Below are 18597 nucleotides of genomic sequence, written 5' to 3'. Positions count from 1 at the left end.
GCATTCTGCCCCCTTTATCGCCGCTAAGATAAAATTTGTGGCGCAGACGTAAGAGCGCGTATTCGGCGCGGTCAAGGTCTAAATGCTTCAGCATGCGCCTTTTCGTCTCCAGTTCTCTCCAGACTTGCTGCGCTCCGGTCCGCTTGTGGATCGCTTCCAACCCCTGCACATCGCGCTCCAGCTCCTCTCGCTTTTCTTTGCGTAGTTTAGCTAGCGATGCCGAGACCGCTATGCAGTCACCCCGCACCACCAATTTAAGCGCTTCCCATATCGAGCTGAGCGACATGCCGTCCACGTCGTTAGTGGCAAAGTGGTGTACGATCGTGTCCTGCAGGCACTCCACCACTGAGGCGGAATTGAGGAGAGAGTCACGCAGGCGCCAACCTCCAGATGCCCGCATGCCGCTACCCCCGACACCTTCCCTGAGATAAGAGCGTGATCAGATAAAGAACGCGGAGCTATCTCCGCCGAAGAGAGCTGGGACATCAGGGAGGTAGAGGCGAGGAAGTGGTCTAAGCGCGCGTAGGTCTTGTGAGCTGCAGAGTAATAGGTGTAGTCGCGCTCTAGCAGGTGTAGGGTGCGCCAAACATCATGGAGTCCCCCTTCCTGGAGCCACAGCAGACCCCCCTTGGAAATGGCCCCAGTTGGGTGGGAGCGCGCCTCGGACCTGTCAAGGGACGAATCCATCACCATATTCAAATCGCCCCCCACCAACACCAAGGGGGTCCGGGGAAGCCAGAGCGTCCGCACCGAGGTCAGGAAGGGCTCCTGCTGTACATTAGGAGCATAGAGGGAGCCCACGGTAAGGCGGGTGTTGCTCATTGAATCCTAACCGCTAGAAATCGGCCCTTGACTTCCACCACCTCAGTATCGCCACTCCCTGCTTCTTCGCATTACAAGAGGACCACATCTGAATCGGAAATCGCCTGTCCCTCATCCTCTTGGTGTCCTTAGCAAGGAGGTGCGTTTCTTGCAATAGACAGATATCACTCGCCGCACCCTCCAACAGCGATAAAATCGCCGCACGCTTGACTGGGCTGTTAAGTCCCCGAACATTCAGACTAACAATTTTCAGCTCCCTCCCCATTGCAAAGGTGAAACACATAGAGCTCTTCCAATGCTAGGCCCATCACCACCAGACAGCAGTTCATGTAGCATCAAAATAGAGGCATTCAACGGCTGATGCGGAGTAACCCCCCCTCCCAACCTCCCCCCCGACCCAACTCCCCACCCCTTTCCTCCCCCCAGGAACCACCCCAAAAACAGAATCCCCAACAGTCTGACAGTGCCCTCCCATGTAGTGGACAAAAGGAGGGAACGAAAGTTTGTCACAAAAGTCCAAAGGGCTGAGGGCATGGACTTAACCCCACCAGCAACCCAGATCCTGATACAGGACAGTATACTCAGGGAACGTGGCAGTACATTACCCATCAAAGTCCATCGGTCAGGCCCCTCCGCCGCCAGCAGTCATCCTGCAGAGACCAAGCAATCAGAAGTAGAATTCAGGACCCTTCAGGAGTCTCCGTCACCTTTGCCACATATGCGACCGCAGCATCTCTCTCCTGTAGGCTGATGGACAGGTCCGGACCTGAGGGCTTCGCTGGTTTACCCACAGTTTGCCACTCTGTGGAGCGGCGGCGTCGCCTCGATGGGGAGGATGAGGGTTCTGTCTGGGGATCAGCATCTAGTCCCAATAATTCAAGAGCCACTGCCAAGGACCGTACCTGGATCAACTTGCCCTTCCATCGGAAGACCAGCCTGAAGGGATGCCCCCAGGAATAGGGGACTCCCTGTTCCCGCAGAAAGGTGGTGACCGGCCGAAAGTCTCTTCGCTTAGCCAGAGTGGAGGCCGCCAAACCCTGGTACAGCACCGGGCGGTGATCACGAAACATGAGGGGAGTGTGGTCATGTGCTTTCTTCAGGATCCTTTTTTTGAGCTGGAAATCGTGGACGCACACTAGGAACTCTGTCCAAGAAGATCTCACGGAGGTCCTCATCTTGCAAAATGTGGCGAAAGAGGCCGTCAACTTATTCCCTCAAGTCTGACACCTCACTTTTCCACAGGACTGCTCGGATACGGATGGTTTTGCGCCGAGATCTGTTCTCCAAGTCCTCCGTGTGCGCCTGCAGGTCAAGATTCTGCTGAAGCCGATGTATGTCTCCGGCCGTCTCCAGGTCGTGGTCCTCCAGGGTCGCAACTCTGGCACCAATGGCGTCGACATCTCTCCTCACCTCCCTCAAATCTGAAGCTAGCTGTGTCCGCAGCTCCTGAATGTCCTCTTTTATGGCCGCGAAGAGCTCTCGCATGAAAGCCTTGGTGGCCTTGGTGGCCGGGGTCTCATTGTCGTCCGTAGCAGGGGGCTTATCACCTACTGGGGTGGTTCGCAGCGGCGAGCTCTTCAGGGCCCCTTCCTTCAGGGCCTTTTCCTTCTTTGTCCTGTTCGCCGCCATGTTGCCCCAACTCTTCCGGCGCACCAAGACCACGGTCGGCTCGCTGTTGCCCCCTCCCACCGGTGCACCAGGTCGTCGGCGGCGCGCGGCGCCCGTGGGATGCTTCGTAGGTGGTCCCTCGTCGCTCACGCACCCACAGTCCCGAAGCAAGCCGTCAGGGGGCCTTCCGTTGACTGATCCGTCCTGCTGCCACGGGCCCTCTTCAGGTAGGTTCCCGCCACCAGGCCAGCGCCAACCGGAGTAAGCCCCAACAGGTGGGGCTCGAAGGCAAGTCCAGAAGCCTCCGGCTCGTCAGGGGGCTCACCGCCCAGGAGACCGCTAAGTGCACGGCACACAGTGCCCAGTGTAGATGCGCAAGCGACTCACAGGGACGCGGTCCACCGGGGCCCCCTTGTCACCCCTGCAGTGCCAGTCAATCTCCTGTCGCAGACCCCCGGGGCGAGTCCCTCGGCGTGGATAATGCCCCTCGTCAGGGCTCAGCGCCTATCTGTGGCGGTGCAGGAGGGCGTGCAGGCAATGTGGGCCTGGAGGGGATCGCTGCCGTGCTTCACTCGGTGGTTCGCCGATTAGCCCCCGGGCTTCGCTCGTGGTCCCCAGTGCGGTGCCCGGCCACGCCGCTGGATCCCTTCACCTGCGGTCGGAACGGTCGCTGGGGCGGGGTCCGATGGGTCTCCTGCCGCCTGGTGTACCTCTGCGCTGCTCTGCTCCGACGAGGGACCCCCCCACAGGGCCTTGGCGGCTCTGGCCCGCAGCGCCTCTCGCAGTGGCGCGCCGGTTGTGGGCTCCGGCAGCTCAGAGCGCGACTGCCCGGTCTCGGGCCACGGCTCGGCCGCGATCAGTAATGCCGCCACGCAGCTCTGGAGTAACCTTAATCTTTGCCAGAGTCCCCCAGGCCGTGTCCGACGGCCAGTCAGCAGCCGTGGGCCCCAGGACAGGAACTCCGCAGGGCAGAAAACAATGCGATTATCAAAGCTGCGACTGAGGGACCGAGCAAGACGTCCTACTCCGCCGCCATCTTGGCCACGCCCCCCTGACCACCACTTTAAACGTGTCCCATTCTACTTGAGGCATCGTGGCTGTGCCAGTATTTTCTTCAAAATAATATGTAATTTTTGTGGCTAGCAGACCTCTGAAGGGCGCATCCAATAACCTATCTGGTTGCAGCCGCCAGGTTTGGATCAGCGGCTGGGGTGTTCCCATGAAACCTCCAAAATATGCGGATTGTGTTTGGAATATGTCCTGCCTAAATAATAGACTGCGGATATGTGTGGGAGTAGTTCTTCCGAGAGCATGTAACGGTCTAGTCGTACATGCAGATCGTGAGTACTGGAGTAGTAGGAGTACACCCTGTCGTGGGGGTGACGGTGTCTCCAGATATCGCTGAGATGCCATTGCCTAGTCCAGTTAGTTATTGCCTTCATGGCAATATATGTGTTTGAGGTATGAGTATATCTGATATCTGCGTGACGGTGTGTGCATGCCCCGCACATTCCATGTACCTATTTTAAGTGCAGACATAGTTTAGACATCGTACTAAGCAGCCTTGCGTCTGCAACAGCCCAGCGAACATGGGTAGCATAGGTGGCCCAATCATATATGGCTTCCCCTGCATAATGTCTTGTGGTATTGTGTGCTGTGTGAGAACGGCATATAATAAGACATCTCATTACAAAACCTGAACAAGGACATAAATAAGAAAAATTCCAAAAGCGCGATAATGCAACTAGCAATCATCCAAACTCTCAAGAGAGGCAACAGTCAAAAACAATCCAGGGGTGTGTGCTCCGTATAGATAACTTACAATATATGTGTCCAATGTTGCAGAGGCTCCCCGTCTATAGGCATAATACAGTATAATGAAAGCAAACTGTGTACCCCAGTTCAGGGACACTCGCCAGGCAATCAATTTGTACTGATGCCTGCACAGTAGCGGCGAGTCATGTAAACAGGTCCCGCCCTCCCTTCAGATATCATGATGCCACTCACCGTTCCATATGGTACTTGAACTCTCAGCAGTGGCTATTACATATGACTACAACTTTATCAACTGCATACTCCCATACAGAAACCACAATACCTAATGTCACAATCCAGTTAAGGATAGGATCTCGCAGTGTTCATATTATTAAGTCAGCTGTCTGCGGAGTGACGTCCGACCGCTCGTTTGAGTCCTGTTAGTTTTGCAGGCCATATATTCGCTCATCGCCGCTGGATAGGTCACGCTGACTTGAGTTGGATGCGTCCTCAGCCACCAGAGAGCCACTGCTCTCTGCCACCGCCTGCAGGGCATCCCGTTGACCGCTAAGAATCAAATCCGTGTGTGGTCCCATCGCAGGCAAGGGTGGCATCCGGGCCCCTGACTATCTTTGCTCCCCCCGGTGGCAGTGAAAGGGGCCCCTCAGTTTCGGTATGGTCGTCGTCGCAGAGGCATCCGGAGGTTCCGCAGCAGTAAAGGTGTCTAGCCAGTCCCTTGCCTCTTCTGATGTAGTGAAGAAGTGAGTCTCATCACTTGCTACCACCCGCAGGCGCGCCTGGAAGAGCAGTGAATATTTGAGGTTGTGCTGCCGGAGAAGTTTCTTCACTGCCATGAATGAAAACCTTTGCCTCTGCACCTGGATAGTATAGTCTGGGAAGAACATTATTTTATGATTGTCTATTTGGATATCTTGCAACTTACTGGTTTCTTGTAGGATGGTATCCCGATCTCGGTAATTGAGAAGTCGAAGGAGCATGGGCCGAAGGTTCAAACCCGTGGGAGTTGGTCTTGCAGGGACTCTGTGCGCTCGTTCTATGACAAATTTAGGCGAGAGAGTTCCATCCGGTAATAGGTCTCTAAGCCAGTTTTCCATGTGCAGGGCCATCTCTCTCCCCTCCCAGCGTTCCGGCACACCTACTATGCGTACGTTATTTCTTTGCGCCCGTTCTTCAGCGTCCTCTGCCTTGTCCTCCAGAAACTCCACACAGTTGAGCAAATCCTTTACATGTTTGTCTGTCTGGGTCACCTGTGGCTTGATGTCATCAAGGGTGGTCTCCAGATTGGTAGTGCGGTCCGTTAGCTTCCGATGATCCGCGCGAAGGTGAGTGAGGTCGATGGCCACCTCACCGATCTTGGATTCCAGGGAGGTGCTGGTTTGATTGAGGGTTTCTTCCATTTGCTCCATTGAAGCAAGCACTGCATCCAATTTATTTTCAGTTTGATCCGCATGTCCATGCTTTGCCATTTTGTTTGTTCTGGGCTTAGGTGGCAGCTGCGGGGTTTGTGGCGCTCCCGTTCTGGTCCGCGCCCAGGTACCACCCGACATGAGTCGCCGACATCGCACCCCTGTGCCGCTCTGTGTAGGGTAGGGTCCGGAGACTATGCCCCATGGTGTGTAGACCACAGCGGGACCCGCAGCGATTTCAGTAGGACCCCAACAGCAGCAGCAACTGTCTCGTGGCCCGAGACTTTAGTAGTAGGGGACTCCCTCTGAGTACAGGTGTCACCACATTGATACCATTACAATTCACAGGTCACGGCCATGTGGGTAGTTCATGGCGGCGACCTTGAGGTTTGTCTCAGAGAAGGGTAGGTGCCTCCCAAGCCAGTGGCGCAGCTATACATGGGTGTCAGCAAAGCTCACGTCTAAGGGTCACCCAGGCAATGTTCAGTGTCGTGTTGGCGCAGCACGCTGGTACAGGAATGTCCCCATGCAGCAGTTCTACAATGGCCAAATCAGCTATGTGTGACCCTGCGCCAGCATTGATCCTAGAATGGCGCATACCTCTATGCGGCGGCAGCGTAGAAAGGTTCACAAACACCGTCTCTCCCGGGCGACAGGCGGGACAGGCACAGGCCCCTACCGGTTACCACCACACAACTCCCACATGGGCACAAGCAGCCCGGCCCTCACCTCACAGCCACAATGATGAATTAAAAGGCCTTCACCACAGGTATCAGAACCTGCAGCAGCACCATTTGAGAGAGCCTTGATGGTTCAAGAGCAAAGCTACTGATCGTGGCAAGTCGCTCCGCAACAGGGATTCACCTCACCAGAGACGACTGCAGCACCAGCAGACCGAGCAGCTCCTTAGCCCAATACTTTCCACCAGAGTCAGTCAGCAGCTCAACCGGGAGACTCACACGGCAGCCGCATACAGGCGCCCCAGCACACGACCCAGGAGGCACTCAGGGCAGCAGCGGGGCAGACCTCCACACTCCCCTCTCATTGCGGTGTCTCTCCGCTGCCAAACGGATGCAGGGCAGTGTAGGCAATGCGGGCGGCGATCGCGGCCGTCAACTCGCCTCCCGCGCCGCAGCAAATCGCATCTGATGACGGGAGTGCCTCGTGGGGGAAAGGCAGATCCGGCCCAGCAGGGGCTACAGCCACGTCGGGCCGCCCGCCGATGTCTGCAATGCGGGCGGCCTCCAGTGTCCTCCGCTGTGTCGGAGGCTCCCCGAGCACAGGTACGTCGTGAGGGCAACAGCAGTGTGGGCAGCTCGTGCGGCGCCGCCTTCCACAGATCTTTCACTCTGCCCCGCAGACAACAGCCGACCTCATGACCTTCATTGACTAAAGTAGATGGGCGATCCGGTGGGGGCACCAGATGTGGCCCAGTGCCCAACAGCAATGTTTAAGTGATCAGCAGCAGAGTTTGGGGCTACACCCTGAGGCCGTCGATGCTGCGCCATTGTTGTGCGGCCTTGTAGGCGGAGCCAATCCCCGGCTTGCCTAGTTGATTCCTGCCATGGGGATCATGCATTGGGCGGCCCGCTCAGGCAAAGTCCTCGGAGCGGGGGCAGAAAGGGCAAAAACAGCATCTGGGACTCGGGTCATGTTCCCAATAAGGCGATGCCCGGTGAGAGCCGCCTCTGGCGTCCACAAGCTGAGTGTAAGGCCTGTTTAGGGGGAGCCTCCGATGGAGCTCTACCCGGATCTGTCTTCCTCCATCTTGTTCGCAGCCACGCCCCCTTTTTGCAAGTAGTTTGGTTTCGTAGTTGAGAAGGGATATGGGTCCGTATGAACGGCATAAGTCTGCTGGTTTGCCGTTTTAGGGATAGCTACAATCGTGGCCAACCTTAGATCTTCGGGCAGGCATCCCTCTTTCAGCGCAGCCGTAAACATATCCAGCATCGGCTGTGCTACTTTTGTCGCCACACATTTAAAGAGTTCCGTGGGTAGTCCGTTTGGACCAGCTGACTTCCCAGATTGTAGGTTTCTTATGGCCCCTTCCACCTCCTCTTTTGTTAAGTTGTCGTCAAACACATCCCTGTCGTAGCCCTTAAGGGTTGGGAGGGAAATGTCTCTTAGGAGTTCTACACGTTCGTCCCCCAATCTAGCGGTTGCTGATTGGTAAAGCGACTCATATTAAGAAGCAAAGCCTTTTCTATGCCTGCCCCCGCTCCTCGCTTTGTACCATCTGTTGTACAGATTTCAGCGACCCAGTTCAATTCTCTATCTCTCCGCTCTAGCCATGCAATGAGTTTGTTGGCCTTGTCCCCCTAGGTCATACAGTTGTCTCGGTGTAGCTACTGCGTGGTGGCAAGCCGTCTCCTCCTCGAAGTCCTGAAGTTCATTTTGTTTACGGCATATTGAATGCTGCAGCTCCTGAACATCTCTGCTTCACCACCCTTGGTGCGTTGTTCTAGTAGACTTATCTCATGCTCTAACGTAATACATTTGGAGCGCCCACTCTTTCTTAATTCCCCCTATAGTCGCCTGCAAGTACCCCCTCACCACCACCTTGTATGCTTGCCACTGGGTGGAATGCGAGTCCACCGACCCAGAGTTTTCGTTGAAGTATTGCTGCGTTTTCTCGCTAAAGTTATCTTCGAACTCTCTACTCTGAAAGGGCCGGGTGCTATATGTGGGGGTGTGGTATAAGTCCCAACTGGGCCTTAAAGAAGAGAAGGACCTCCACTGGTGAGTGGTCCGAGATGCCTCTGGCTTTATGTTGTGCCCCTCGAAAGTGTCCCACAAGCATGCATTGTGTGAAAAGATAGTCTATACGCGACCCAGATCCGTGTGCCGCAGAAATGTGTGATTAGTGTCTGCTGGTTGGGTTATGCACTCGCCATAGGTCTGATAGACCCATTGCCTTAGCGAATGTCCTGCCCAATAGTGTTTTACTTAGTTCGGGGAGGGTGCCTGCATGAAGTTTTGGTGGGATGTATACTGAACATATATTGAGGCAAATCTGCCCAATGGGTCCTGCCAGGTACGGTCTCTTATCAATGGCACAGAGCTTTTAACCAGTATCGCTACTCCTCAGGATCCTATCGTAAAGCCCGCGTGGGCTGCCAACGTGTAGCCGTGTCTATTAAGTGCTAGACACTGGTTGCCTTTCAAGTGCGTCTCCTGGAGCAGGACCAAGTGGGGGGACTGCCTACGAAGATTCTGCATGATCATAGTTCATTTAATTTGAGTCCTTTTAATTTCATCCCTCAGGCCATTCACGTTCCAGGTCAAATTTTTTAGTGTGGTTGTGGTCTATGGTGCTTTAGCCATGTCTGAGTATTATGCGTGTGAGTGTCCATTCCGACCTCCCTCTCCATCCCTCCCTTCCCCAATTGCCACCAGGTGTATTTGGTCTGAAACGATCGGTCGATGCATAACGCAACAATAACATACACCAAATATAGTCTCATATTCAAAAAACAAATCTCTGTTGTAATTACCCCCTTCCTCCTACCCTGCACTGTAGGTTTAGAACTACCCACCTCCCCAATTTGCAGAGCGGCTGTCGCCCCAATAAAACAATGTAACTACAACTTGGAGTTGGCTGGCTCAGCCACGTCTGTACCGCCCTCCCGTACTTCTGCATCCGAGGGTTAGCCATATAGACAGCATGTTCAAAGTCATAGACCCCTCCTCAGCAGTCTTTTACCATGTCGGATAGGCCCTGATTACCTTAAATAGTCCTCTGTTCCTGTTCTTACTTGTCTGCCGGGCCCAATACGATTGTTGCATTTTCATTATTGATATTTAGATGTGTCCTCACTCTCCACCCCTCCCCTCTGCCAGTCGGTGTCCAGCGTCGTCTTCAGAGTGTATGTGTGGTTTTATTTCGTCGGTCTGGGTTCCACCAGGAGAAGTACGCCTTCAATTCCCTTGTTTCCAGCCTGGATCCTGCCGCTACTGGTGATTAATTTTTTCCCTCCTGTTTCTGAAAGAAAGAGGGCAAACAACTGAGATGAATTCTCAGTCTATGAAACCCTGCCAGATCCTGCACTGCTAAAGATCCACTTCCTCCTAGTTACCAAAGATTTGGAATATCATAAAGAACACGGTTTCTTATTCTCACCATCCTCCAATCGTTAGTCGGTTTAACGCAGTGTCATATATCCTCTTCCTTCCATGGCCAGGTACAGTTTAGCTTCTTAGCCTTCCTTCACAGTTAATGGATGGATTATGTGTGTTGTACCCAGATCTGATGTTTTACCTCGTAGTGATTAAGCCGCCTTCCTGGCATTCTGCAGCTAGGCACAGGATGTCATTGTGAACTAGCATTGTTTGTGCTACCTCCAGAATTCACCATCAAGCTTGACTGCCACCTCTGTCTCCATGACTCAGAATAATACTGATGAGGATGCTCCACATATTCTAGCGGAATATCAGGGAAAATCTCAGAGTTCGGTAAAGGCCATTTCAGATCTAGACGACCTCTAGAAAAATTATTTTTAGCCATAGAGGCACCGATGATTGCCAGACTAATTGTCTGAAATTACTTCTTAATTAGGAGTGATTACCACTCAAAAATGTTTCAGAAACTCAGCACGCGCCTCAGGAAAGAGGGGGCAGAGGTTTGGACGCATTGTAAAAAAATAAGGGGTTCAAGTGAGGACTTATCTCTGCCAGGAATTAGCATTTGATAGGTGTGAAAAAGATGTAAAATGCCCCCCAGGAGCAAACAATAATCTCACCTGAATGGGCAGTGATAACTTCTCAGTACCTCCCAGAATATTCAGGGTTGGGCTGTGAGCATCCTTTTTGACATTAGATTGTCAAATTCTGCTTTACAGGTCTGCAGGGTTTACATATAGCACTTTGGGGTGCACTTGAAAGGAAGGGAAAATTGATCCCAAAACAATTCTAATGTATCCAATGTCTGGTCACTTGAAACCCCTCCTTTTGTTCTACCAGATGTCTGTCTCTGGTTTATTGAGGGACACTGGCTGGCTTATACTGAATTTTGGAATTAGATGTGGAAAGGACATTATCATTACCATAGTACATCCCTCCTGCCCCCACACACCCTCAGCGCCCGTGTTTACTGTGGGCCAAAACTTTTGCTGTCTTAAAAATGATCAAAGTGAATAGGGTTAGCCCCAGGATAATTTGGTTAGGCTGTGCACAGAAGTTATTCCCATTCACAAGCTCATGTTGGGCATAAATGTGGCCTCTACTGGCACTCACTTTGTAATATTCCTGGACCATAGAAAGATCAGCAGAGGACTGAACCTGCTCTCTGGGGCCTGAGAAGAGCCCTGAAGTACTGGACATGGTCTTGTTTGTACTTGGGACAAAAAAGTTGGCTCCAAGGGTAATAAGGCAAACCTTCTGTGCAAGCTACAGGGGTACAACAAGCTGCAAGATGCCTTTCCTGCACCTGCCCTGCTGATATGTGGCAACTAGACCTGGAATGGACCCTCCTGTTGGCCTCTGCCGGACTCCTTGTGAGTCTGAGTGCCTCACCGAGGTCATGGATGTCTTTAGAAGTTGACTCCTGTGGTGGATTAGGACTTAATGAACTACAGTTAGATGGTAAATATTTGACCAGAAGAAACCTAGTTGGTCCACCCGACCTGCGTTAATTCGCGGTCAGTGTCAAATTGCGTCTACATCTTGGACTATGGTGATTATTAACTATCATCAGCACTTTATGCTACTTGACACTATTCCTACTTAAAACGTGAAATTCATAGCTCCGGCTCCCCTTATTGGAGTTTGTCATTTTTGCATTATTTGGTTTAGTGAATTTTACTTTTATTGTTTTGTATTGTGACTTTATTACTGTTTTGGTACTGCATAAATAGTTTACACCTTGCCCTAAGTTAAGCGGGTCTGCTATTTGCTATAACTACCCGGGTGTTGAGCTCAGGTTAATTTAGTGACTTTAAGGGTCACCCTGATCAGAGCTGTGATTATTCCTGAGGTGAGTAATCACACACCTACAAATAATCTATTTTCTTACATGGTCTCTTTTAGGACCATAAAGGCTAATTAAGTTATAAACCTCTCTATTTCGTTAGCAGAAATACAAACCAAAGAAATGATTTATGTTGTATTAAATGTGTGCATTTTAATAGTGATGTATATTCGGTTTTTCCTGGGTTTATAACTTTATTTTTACTGGGAATGGTTCAAAGCTTGTGAAACTGTGACAAGTAACTCGACTAGGAAACTTTAGTTACAGATATGTAACTTCTTTAGGTCGAGTAATTTATTACTCGAAACTATTGTGTTAGAATAAACTCTCTTGACCAAGCGGATTTCTCACAATGCATGTTGTGTACTGGAGCGTGAAGCTTCCCCAGGCGCGTGCTTGGCCTCACTCACACCCCATATGCCTGCTCCCCATCCCCCGCCCCCCACGCCTCGCACCAGACTTCATTGGAATGCGCTCCGTGCATTCTCCCCTCCCTTTCAGCCCATCCCTTTGAAGTCTGCTCGCATTTCCCTCCTCCCCCTTCTGGGTCCTTGCCTCCTCGGCATTCCTCCTCCCTTCTCGCCCACTCTTCTTATTAATTAGGTCGAGCCTGACCGAGCATCTAACATGCTTCTGGTATAAAAACACGGTTTTCAAGAAACTGCTCAAAATCTCTTACATAAACCAAAATGCATCCAAAGTCATTGTCATCCTTTTGAATACTATAATTTAGCTGATAAACCATTTTTTCTCCACCACATACCCATTTCTCTTCATCCCAGTGTTTTGATGAAAACCCTTTTACATTCCATAGTGATGCTGGCGATAATTCTTCTGCGCAAATGACTTGTTTTTATTTGTATCCCCTCTTCATAGCGGGTGTTGTGACCTCTGTTGCATCTAGCTAGTGCTGTGCAGCTCGAACGATACGAGCTAAGAGACAGCGAGCTATAAAAACATGCATAGCATCCGGGACACTCGGTTACCTGCCCTGTGATTCTGCAGACCACATGCGCCACTGCCTGCTTAAAACATGCCGCATGTACTCCAGATAGAGTAGGCTGGCACATGGGCCTCCCTCCATCTTGTTTAGTTGCTTGAGACAGCCAATTGGCTACTCCCCGCGACCTGTGCCCCACCTCCCCCTATTCACGCGCACTTACTGCCATTGTAGTTCAACTTAAAGGCACATTTTTTAGAATTTATCTCAGCTTCTAATTCTGATTTTCCCTTTCCTGACTTTTTTTTTCAAAGCCTCCCTAAATTGTCTATGTTGTAAGTGAAGGGCACCGTTGACCCTGGGACTGGGTTTGCAAAGTCCACGTACTGTAAACAAACAAATGGCCCGTATAAAGAATACGAATTACACAGGAATGTGATAGTTTTTAAAATCAGGAGCATTTTGAGACTATCGTGAAACCGTTATACATTCGAACTCTAACCCCTAAGTGTGGTGAAGGATTTTTTCCCTAGAATATTGACATCTTTATTCATTAAACATTTGTAAAGGAAAATGTGTAAAAATAAGGCGAGGGGGGAGAAGTCCCAGGTGTCAAGTTAGCTCAGTGGGTTTCTGTTACCATCGCAAACGTGGAAGCAATAAGTATGGGCAACCCCTGCAAACCTCACTCGGAGTTTCATCCTTAAAAGATCAATAAAATAGCTACCGTCGACTTTTGTTTTAAAACTCTGACAGTCTTCAAAAACCAACAGTGCAATATTATTACAACGCCGATAGGCACAGCAGTACTTAGCAGGGGCGGCAACGTCGGGTCCTCGGCCGCACAGCTATCCTGCATAAGACAGACCTCTCCTGGATACAAAGGAAGAGAAGGAAAAATCGCACTATTACATCCATCCCAAACCTAGAATATTTGGTGCACGGGGGGTGGCTTCTTTGTAGGCTGAAGTTGCACAGAACTATGTAGCCAGCCTTTGCAGCTCTTTGACCACAGCTACTTCACTTTTATGTAGTTCTTAATACCGGCGGACAGTCTGTTTCTAAGGATTGCCAAATTTGTCATTAAATGATTTATTCCGGATCACACTGTGATAACAAATCGGCCAGCCGGGATTGAAACTCGCTGCTTGCTAGCAAATAACGTCACCAACAAAGACCACACTTCCTCCCTTGAAAAAGATATTTGACATTCAAGTCACCTGGAAACTGGTTTAGACCCTGGGGGTTTACTGGGAGCGGAACTATTAGCACGTGCAGGATTTGTGTCTGAAAAGGACAGAGGGAGGCGAACTGGAGTGTCCCTCCCCTAACGGGAAGCAGTCACATTCCTAAAAATAAATCTGGGTGAACCTTCACATCATTTTTTCTAAATTCATTGCCTAACGTAATCTACTGCACTCAGTGTATTTTATGTATCGTCTGCATTCCTGAATGTGGCTGTCGAGCACATTGAAGCATGGATGGTCTGTGCCCAAGGAGGTCACGCGGGCTTCTGTAGCAACACCACATCATAACTCAGGGCTAAAAATGCATTACTCAGCACCACCACAGCGTCACTCAGCGTCACTCAGCGCCACCACAGCGCCACTCAGCGCCATCACAGCATCACTCGGCACCACCACAGCATCACTTAGCACCACCACAGCATCACTTAGCACCACCACAGCATAACTCAGCACACAACAATATCGCTCAGGGCCACCACAGCATCACTCAGCATCACTCAGCAACACCATATCATCGCTCAGGGACAAGAATGTTTCACTCAACACCACCACAGGATAACTCAGCACCACCACAGGATCACTCAGCACCACCACAGGATCACTCAGCACCACCACAGGATCACTCAGCACCACCACAGGATCACTCAGCACCACCACAGGATCACTCAGCAGCACCACAGGATCACTCAGCACCACCACAGCATCACGCAGCACCACCACAGCATCACTCAGCACCACCACAGCACCAGCACAGCACCACCACAGCACCAGCACAGCATCACTCAGCACCGCCAGAGCATCACTGAGCACCGCCAGAGCATCACTCAGCACCATCGCAGCATCGCTCAGCACCATCGCAGCATCGCTCAGCATCACTCAGCACCATCGCAGCATCACTCGGCACCCCACAGCATCACTTGGCAACCCCACAGCATCACTCGGCACCCCCACAGCATCACTCGGCACCCCCACAGCATCACTCGGCACCCCCACAGCCTCACTCGGCACCCCACAGCATCACTCGGCACCCCACAGCATCACTCGGCACCCCACAGCATCACTCGGCACCCCACAGCATCACTCGGCACCCCACAGCATCACTCGGCACCCCCACAGCATCACTCTGCACCCCCACAGCATCACTCTGCACCCCCACAGCATCACTCTGCACCCCCACAGCATCACTCTGCACCCCCACAGCATCACTCGGCACCCCCACAGCATCACTCGGCACCCCCACAGCATCACTCGGCACCCCCACAGCATCCCCACAGCATCACTCGGCACCCCCACAGCATCACTCGGCACCCCCACAGCATCACTCGGCACCCCCACAGCATCACTCAACACCACCACAGCATCACTCAACACCACCACAGTATCACTCAGCAACACCACATCATCACTAAGGGCCAAGAATGCATTCTTCAGTACCACCACAGCGTCACTCAGCGCCATCACAGCGTCGTCACTCAGCGCAACAACAGCATCACTCAGCGGAACCACAGTATCGCTCAGCGTAACCACAGCATCACTCAGCGCAACCACAGCATCACTCAGCGCAACCACAGCATCACTTAGCACCACCACAGCATCACTGGTTCAAATATGTTCTCTCAATGTTTCAAGCTTTATTACAAATGTCACAAAAATGTTAATTTTTCACTTCTGTTCTTGGATTTTCGTCACAATAAAATACACTGAACATAATCTTCACAAAAGTTATTTACAAAAGTTTAAGCTATTGCCATTATAAATTACAATAACTTTTATTTAAGTATTAATTATTAAAAAAATTTAACGCCATTGTTATTTGTATTAGCAATACATGTAAGTCACGTAAATACAACACATTGCATTACAAATGCTATAGGTGTCACATTTGCGAAAGTTATAACTATTGGCATTGTAAATTACAAAGCTATTAATTTTGCTATTTTCTAAACCAACACATAAATAAAAAATGCTTGTTTTGGTAGAGTGAAGCAGCCTGGCAAATAGTTTGTAGTTTACTTGAATCCTATTTAACACAGCCACGAGGAGGTATCAATGTCTTTAATGAAGATGATTGAAAAAACGTTTATTTCTTATTAACACCCACGGTGTCCAAGTACAATATTTTCCTTCTCTGTTATATAGATGATCATAGAGAATGTTTCTTCACTGCTGCACATTAGAGTGATTTTTTTCCCCCACAATGTTGAATTTGTTTTTGACAGCTAAGGGCACTTTGAGTGAAGACACCATCCGGGTGTTTCTTCAGCAGATGGCGTCCGCCATGCGGGTCCTGCACAATAAGGGTATCATCCACCGAGATCTCAAGCCACAGAACATCTTGTTGTCATATGTGACACGCAGAAAAGCGGCCCTCAATGGCATTCGGATCAAAATTGGTAAGTAGTCCTTTTCTGTCTTACAAACCTAATCATAAGCCCTGTGTGGTTATTTACAGAGAGAATATTCATCCCCACAGCCTCTGTTGTGTTTTAGTTCGGATTAAGTGTCTTGCTATTCGGTTTCAGGGGTGGCCCTGCGGTGCACAGACGGCTATGGAGGATTTGTAGTTTCATGTGTTAAAGAAGGAGATGCTGTTCACAAAAATGTAACAAAAATCCTTTCCCATTACCCCACCCAGCACATTATGAAACCCAGCCTAGCATTAAACCGTTGTGCATAAAACTGTGGTCCCATAAGAAGAAAAAAAAACACCAGTCACAATTGTAATTGTAAATTGCATTTATATATCGCCTACTACCCCATACGAGGCATTGAAGTGCTTTTTGGCGCGTAGCACACTACTCCGAACCCCAAAAAGAATTAGTGGCGAATCAGTATAGGGAAATATGAAATTAATTTGAGGGGGTGGGCATGTGAGTCTGTTATTTAGGTTGAAAGGGATAGAAGAGGGAGGGATTTGCATTTATATAGCGCTTGGTACCCCTGATGAGGCATCAAAGCGATTTTCGGCGAGTAGCGCGCTACTCCTGAACCCAAGCAGGATTAGTGGTGAACTGTTATGGGGAAATATGAAATTAATGTGAGCGTTGTAAATGTGAGTCTATTACTTAGATTGAAAAGGATAGAGGAGAGAAGGGTCTAGAAAGTATTTATTTGGAGATCATAGCAGAAGGAGGGGGTTTGGGATGAGTGGGGGGACTAGTCAGAGAGGAGGGTTTAGAAAGACTTGTTTAGGAGATTTAAATAGTAAAAGAGGTTTGAGATGATAAAAGGGAGAGATGGAGGAGGGTTGAGTCTGTAAAGGGTCTTTTTTTGGGTATCAAAGTAGTCAGAGTTGAGGTAGAAGATATATTGAGAGAGGTTTAGGGTGAGATATAGGGTAGTGCATCGGAGATGCTAAATTAGGAGTGAAGTAATAAATGTAAAGATACATGAGTACATGGAAGTAATGTAGGTATGTCAACATCTAGTATATGTCCATGAAAGATGAGGAAGCTTACACAGTGCAAAAGACGATATTTCTTAAGTTACAACTGCCACACAGAAACGAGCAGTATATTCGTACCATAAATATACCTACCTTGTCTTGTGAAGGCTGTGTGGTAAAGTCATATAACCTATTCAACATGCTTAGAGACAAGAGGCAGTTGTGACCCTTGAGCTCCTGTTAACTGGAGGTTCCAGTGCCCTGCAACATGTATTACTTTACACAGAGCACCTAATAATTGTGGAAACAATAGCAGTACATCGCCTCTCAACCGACCCCATTTGTTATTTAAACCGGTTCACTTGCCATGTCTCCCAGGGTGGGTGTGGCCTAGACATATGTCTTCTTCAACAGTGAGACTACTTGGAGTATGCCAGCTAAGATCATTTTGCTGTCCACGTTTTTTAGGTCTCGCCCTGGAATTCGCATCCGAAGGATGCGTCCAGGGCGGAGACTTATAGTCGGCTGACACGGGGGAATGAGGGACACAAAACTGTGACGAGCGTGGATTGAGCTGCGTGCACGCGCGTCAACATTCACGCATGCGCACATCACAGCCACACGCATACACAGCACTCACGCATGCGCACATACACACGCATACACAGGCACACCCCCGTCACCTACACGCATACACAGAGACCCCTCCACACACACCAGCCCCTCTCCTCTCGGCTCCACACACACGCACACGCATTTACACTTACACAGACACGCAGGCACCCAGACAGGCAACCCCCCCCCCCCCCCGTCACACACACGCATACACACAGACTCCAGGACACATACACACACACATGCACGCTCACACACATACACAGTCCGCCGCCGCGCGCGCGCACACAGATGCCCCCGCCCCCCCCCAACAAGGCGACGCCCCACTCACCGGCATCCTCAGTGCAGCGGCTCCCACCGGCAGCAAGACTCTTCTTCCCTTCTTCGGCACCGGGGCGCAGGGTAGGCTCCTGCCTGCTCCGGTGCGCCAAACAATCGCGGCTCTTCCGTGGGAGGCGGGGTAGGCTCCCGCCCTCCTACTTCCGGTTGTCCCGCCCGGCCTGCCTGACTTCCTGTTCGCAGGCCGGCGGAAAACGAAAGCGGGAGTCCGCCGTAATTGCTTACCTTAGGGCAAAGGAGCGTGTGTGCGCGGCGGTTTCCTTTGCCGCGCGCGTTGATTGGTGAATGCGCAGTGAGTATTTTTCATAAAACTGTAAAATACTTGAATCAAATGCGCATCACGACGTCTGCGCATGTCCGTGACTTGGTATGATACAAGGAGGCAGGAGAGGAGAGTGTGCGAGCGGCCGGTTTCCTTTGCCGTGCATGTTGTTTTGCCAAGCGTGTTGTTCGTTGAGGGTGGAATGCGCAGTGAGTTTTTTATGAGAAAATTA

The 18597-nt window shown here is 50.6% G+C and overlaps 1 protein-coding gene across 1 annotated transcript in view; it reads left to right on the top strand.

The window, feature by feature from the left end:
* ULK2 (unc-51 like autophagy activating kinase 2) overlaps positions 1 to 18597 on the top strand; it is a 480539-nt gene that overhangs the window by 80779 nt on the left and 381163 nt on the right. The window contains exon 3 of the mRNA XM_086948387.1: positions 15984 to 16157. Coding sequence (XP_086804513.1) covers positions 15984 to 16157 — 174 coding nt within the window. The remainder of the gene's footprint in view (positions 1 to 15983; positions 16158 to 18597) is intronic.

Source organism: Lissotriton vulgaris, unplaced genomic scaffold (assembly GCF_964263255.1).
Source record: "Lissotriton vulgaris unplaced genomic scaffold, aLisVul1.2 SCAFFOLD_740, whole genome shotgun sequence".
Taxonomy (NCBI): Eukaryota; Metazoa; Chordata; class Amphibia; order Caudata; family Salamandridae; genus Lissotriton; species Lissotriton vulgaris.
Note: the sequence above shows the minus strand (reverse complement) of the source record. Positions and strands in the feature narration are given on the sequence as shown.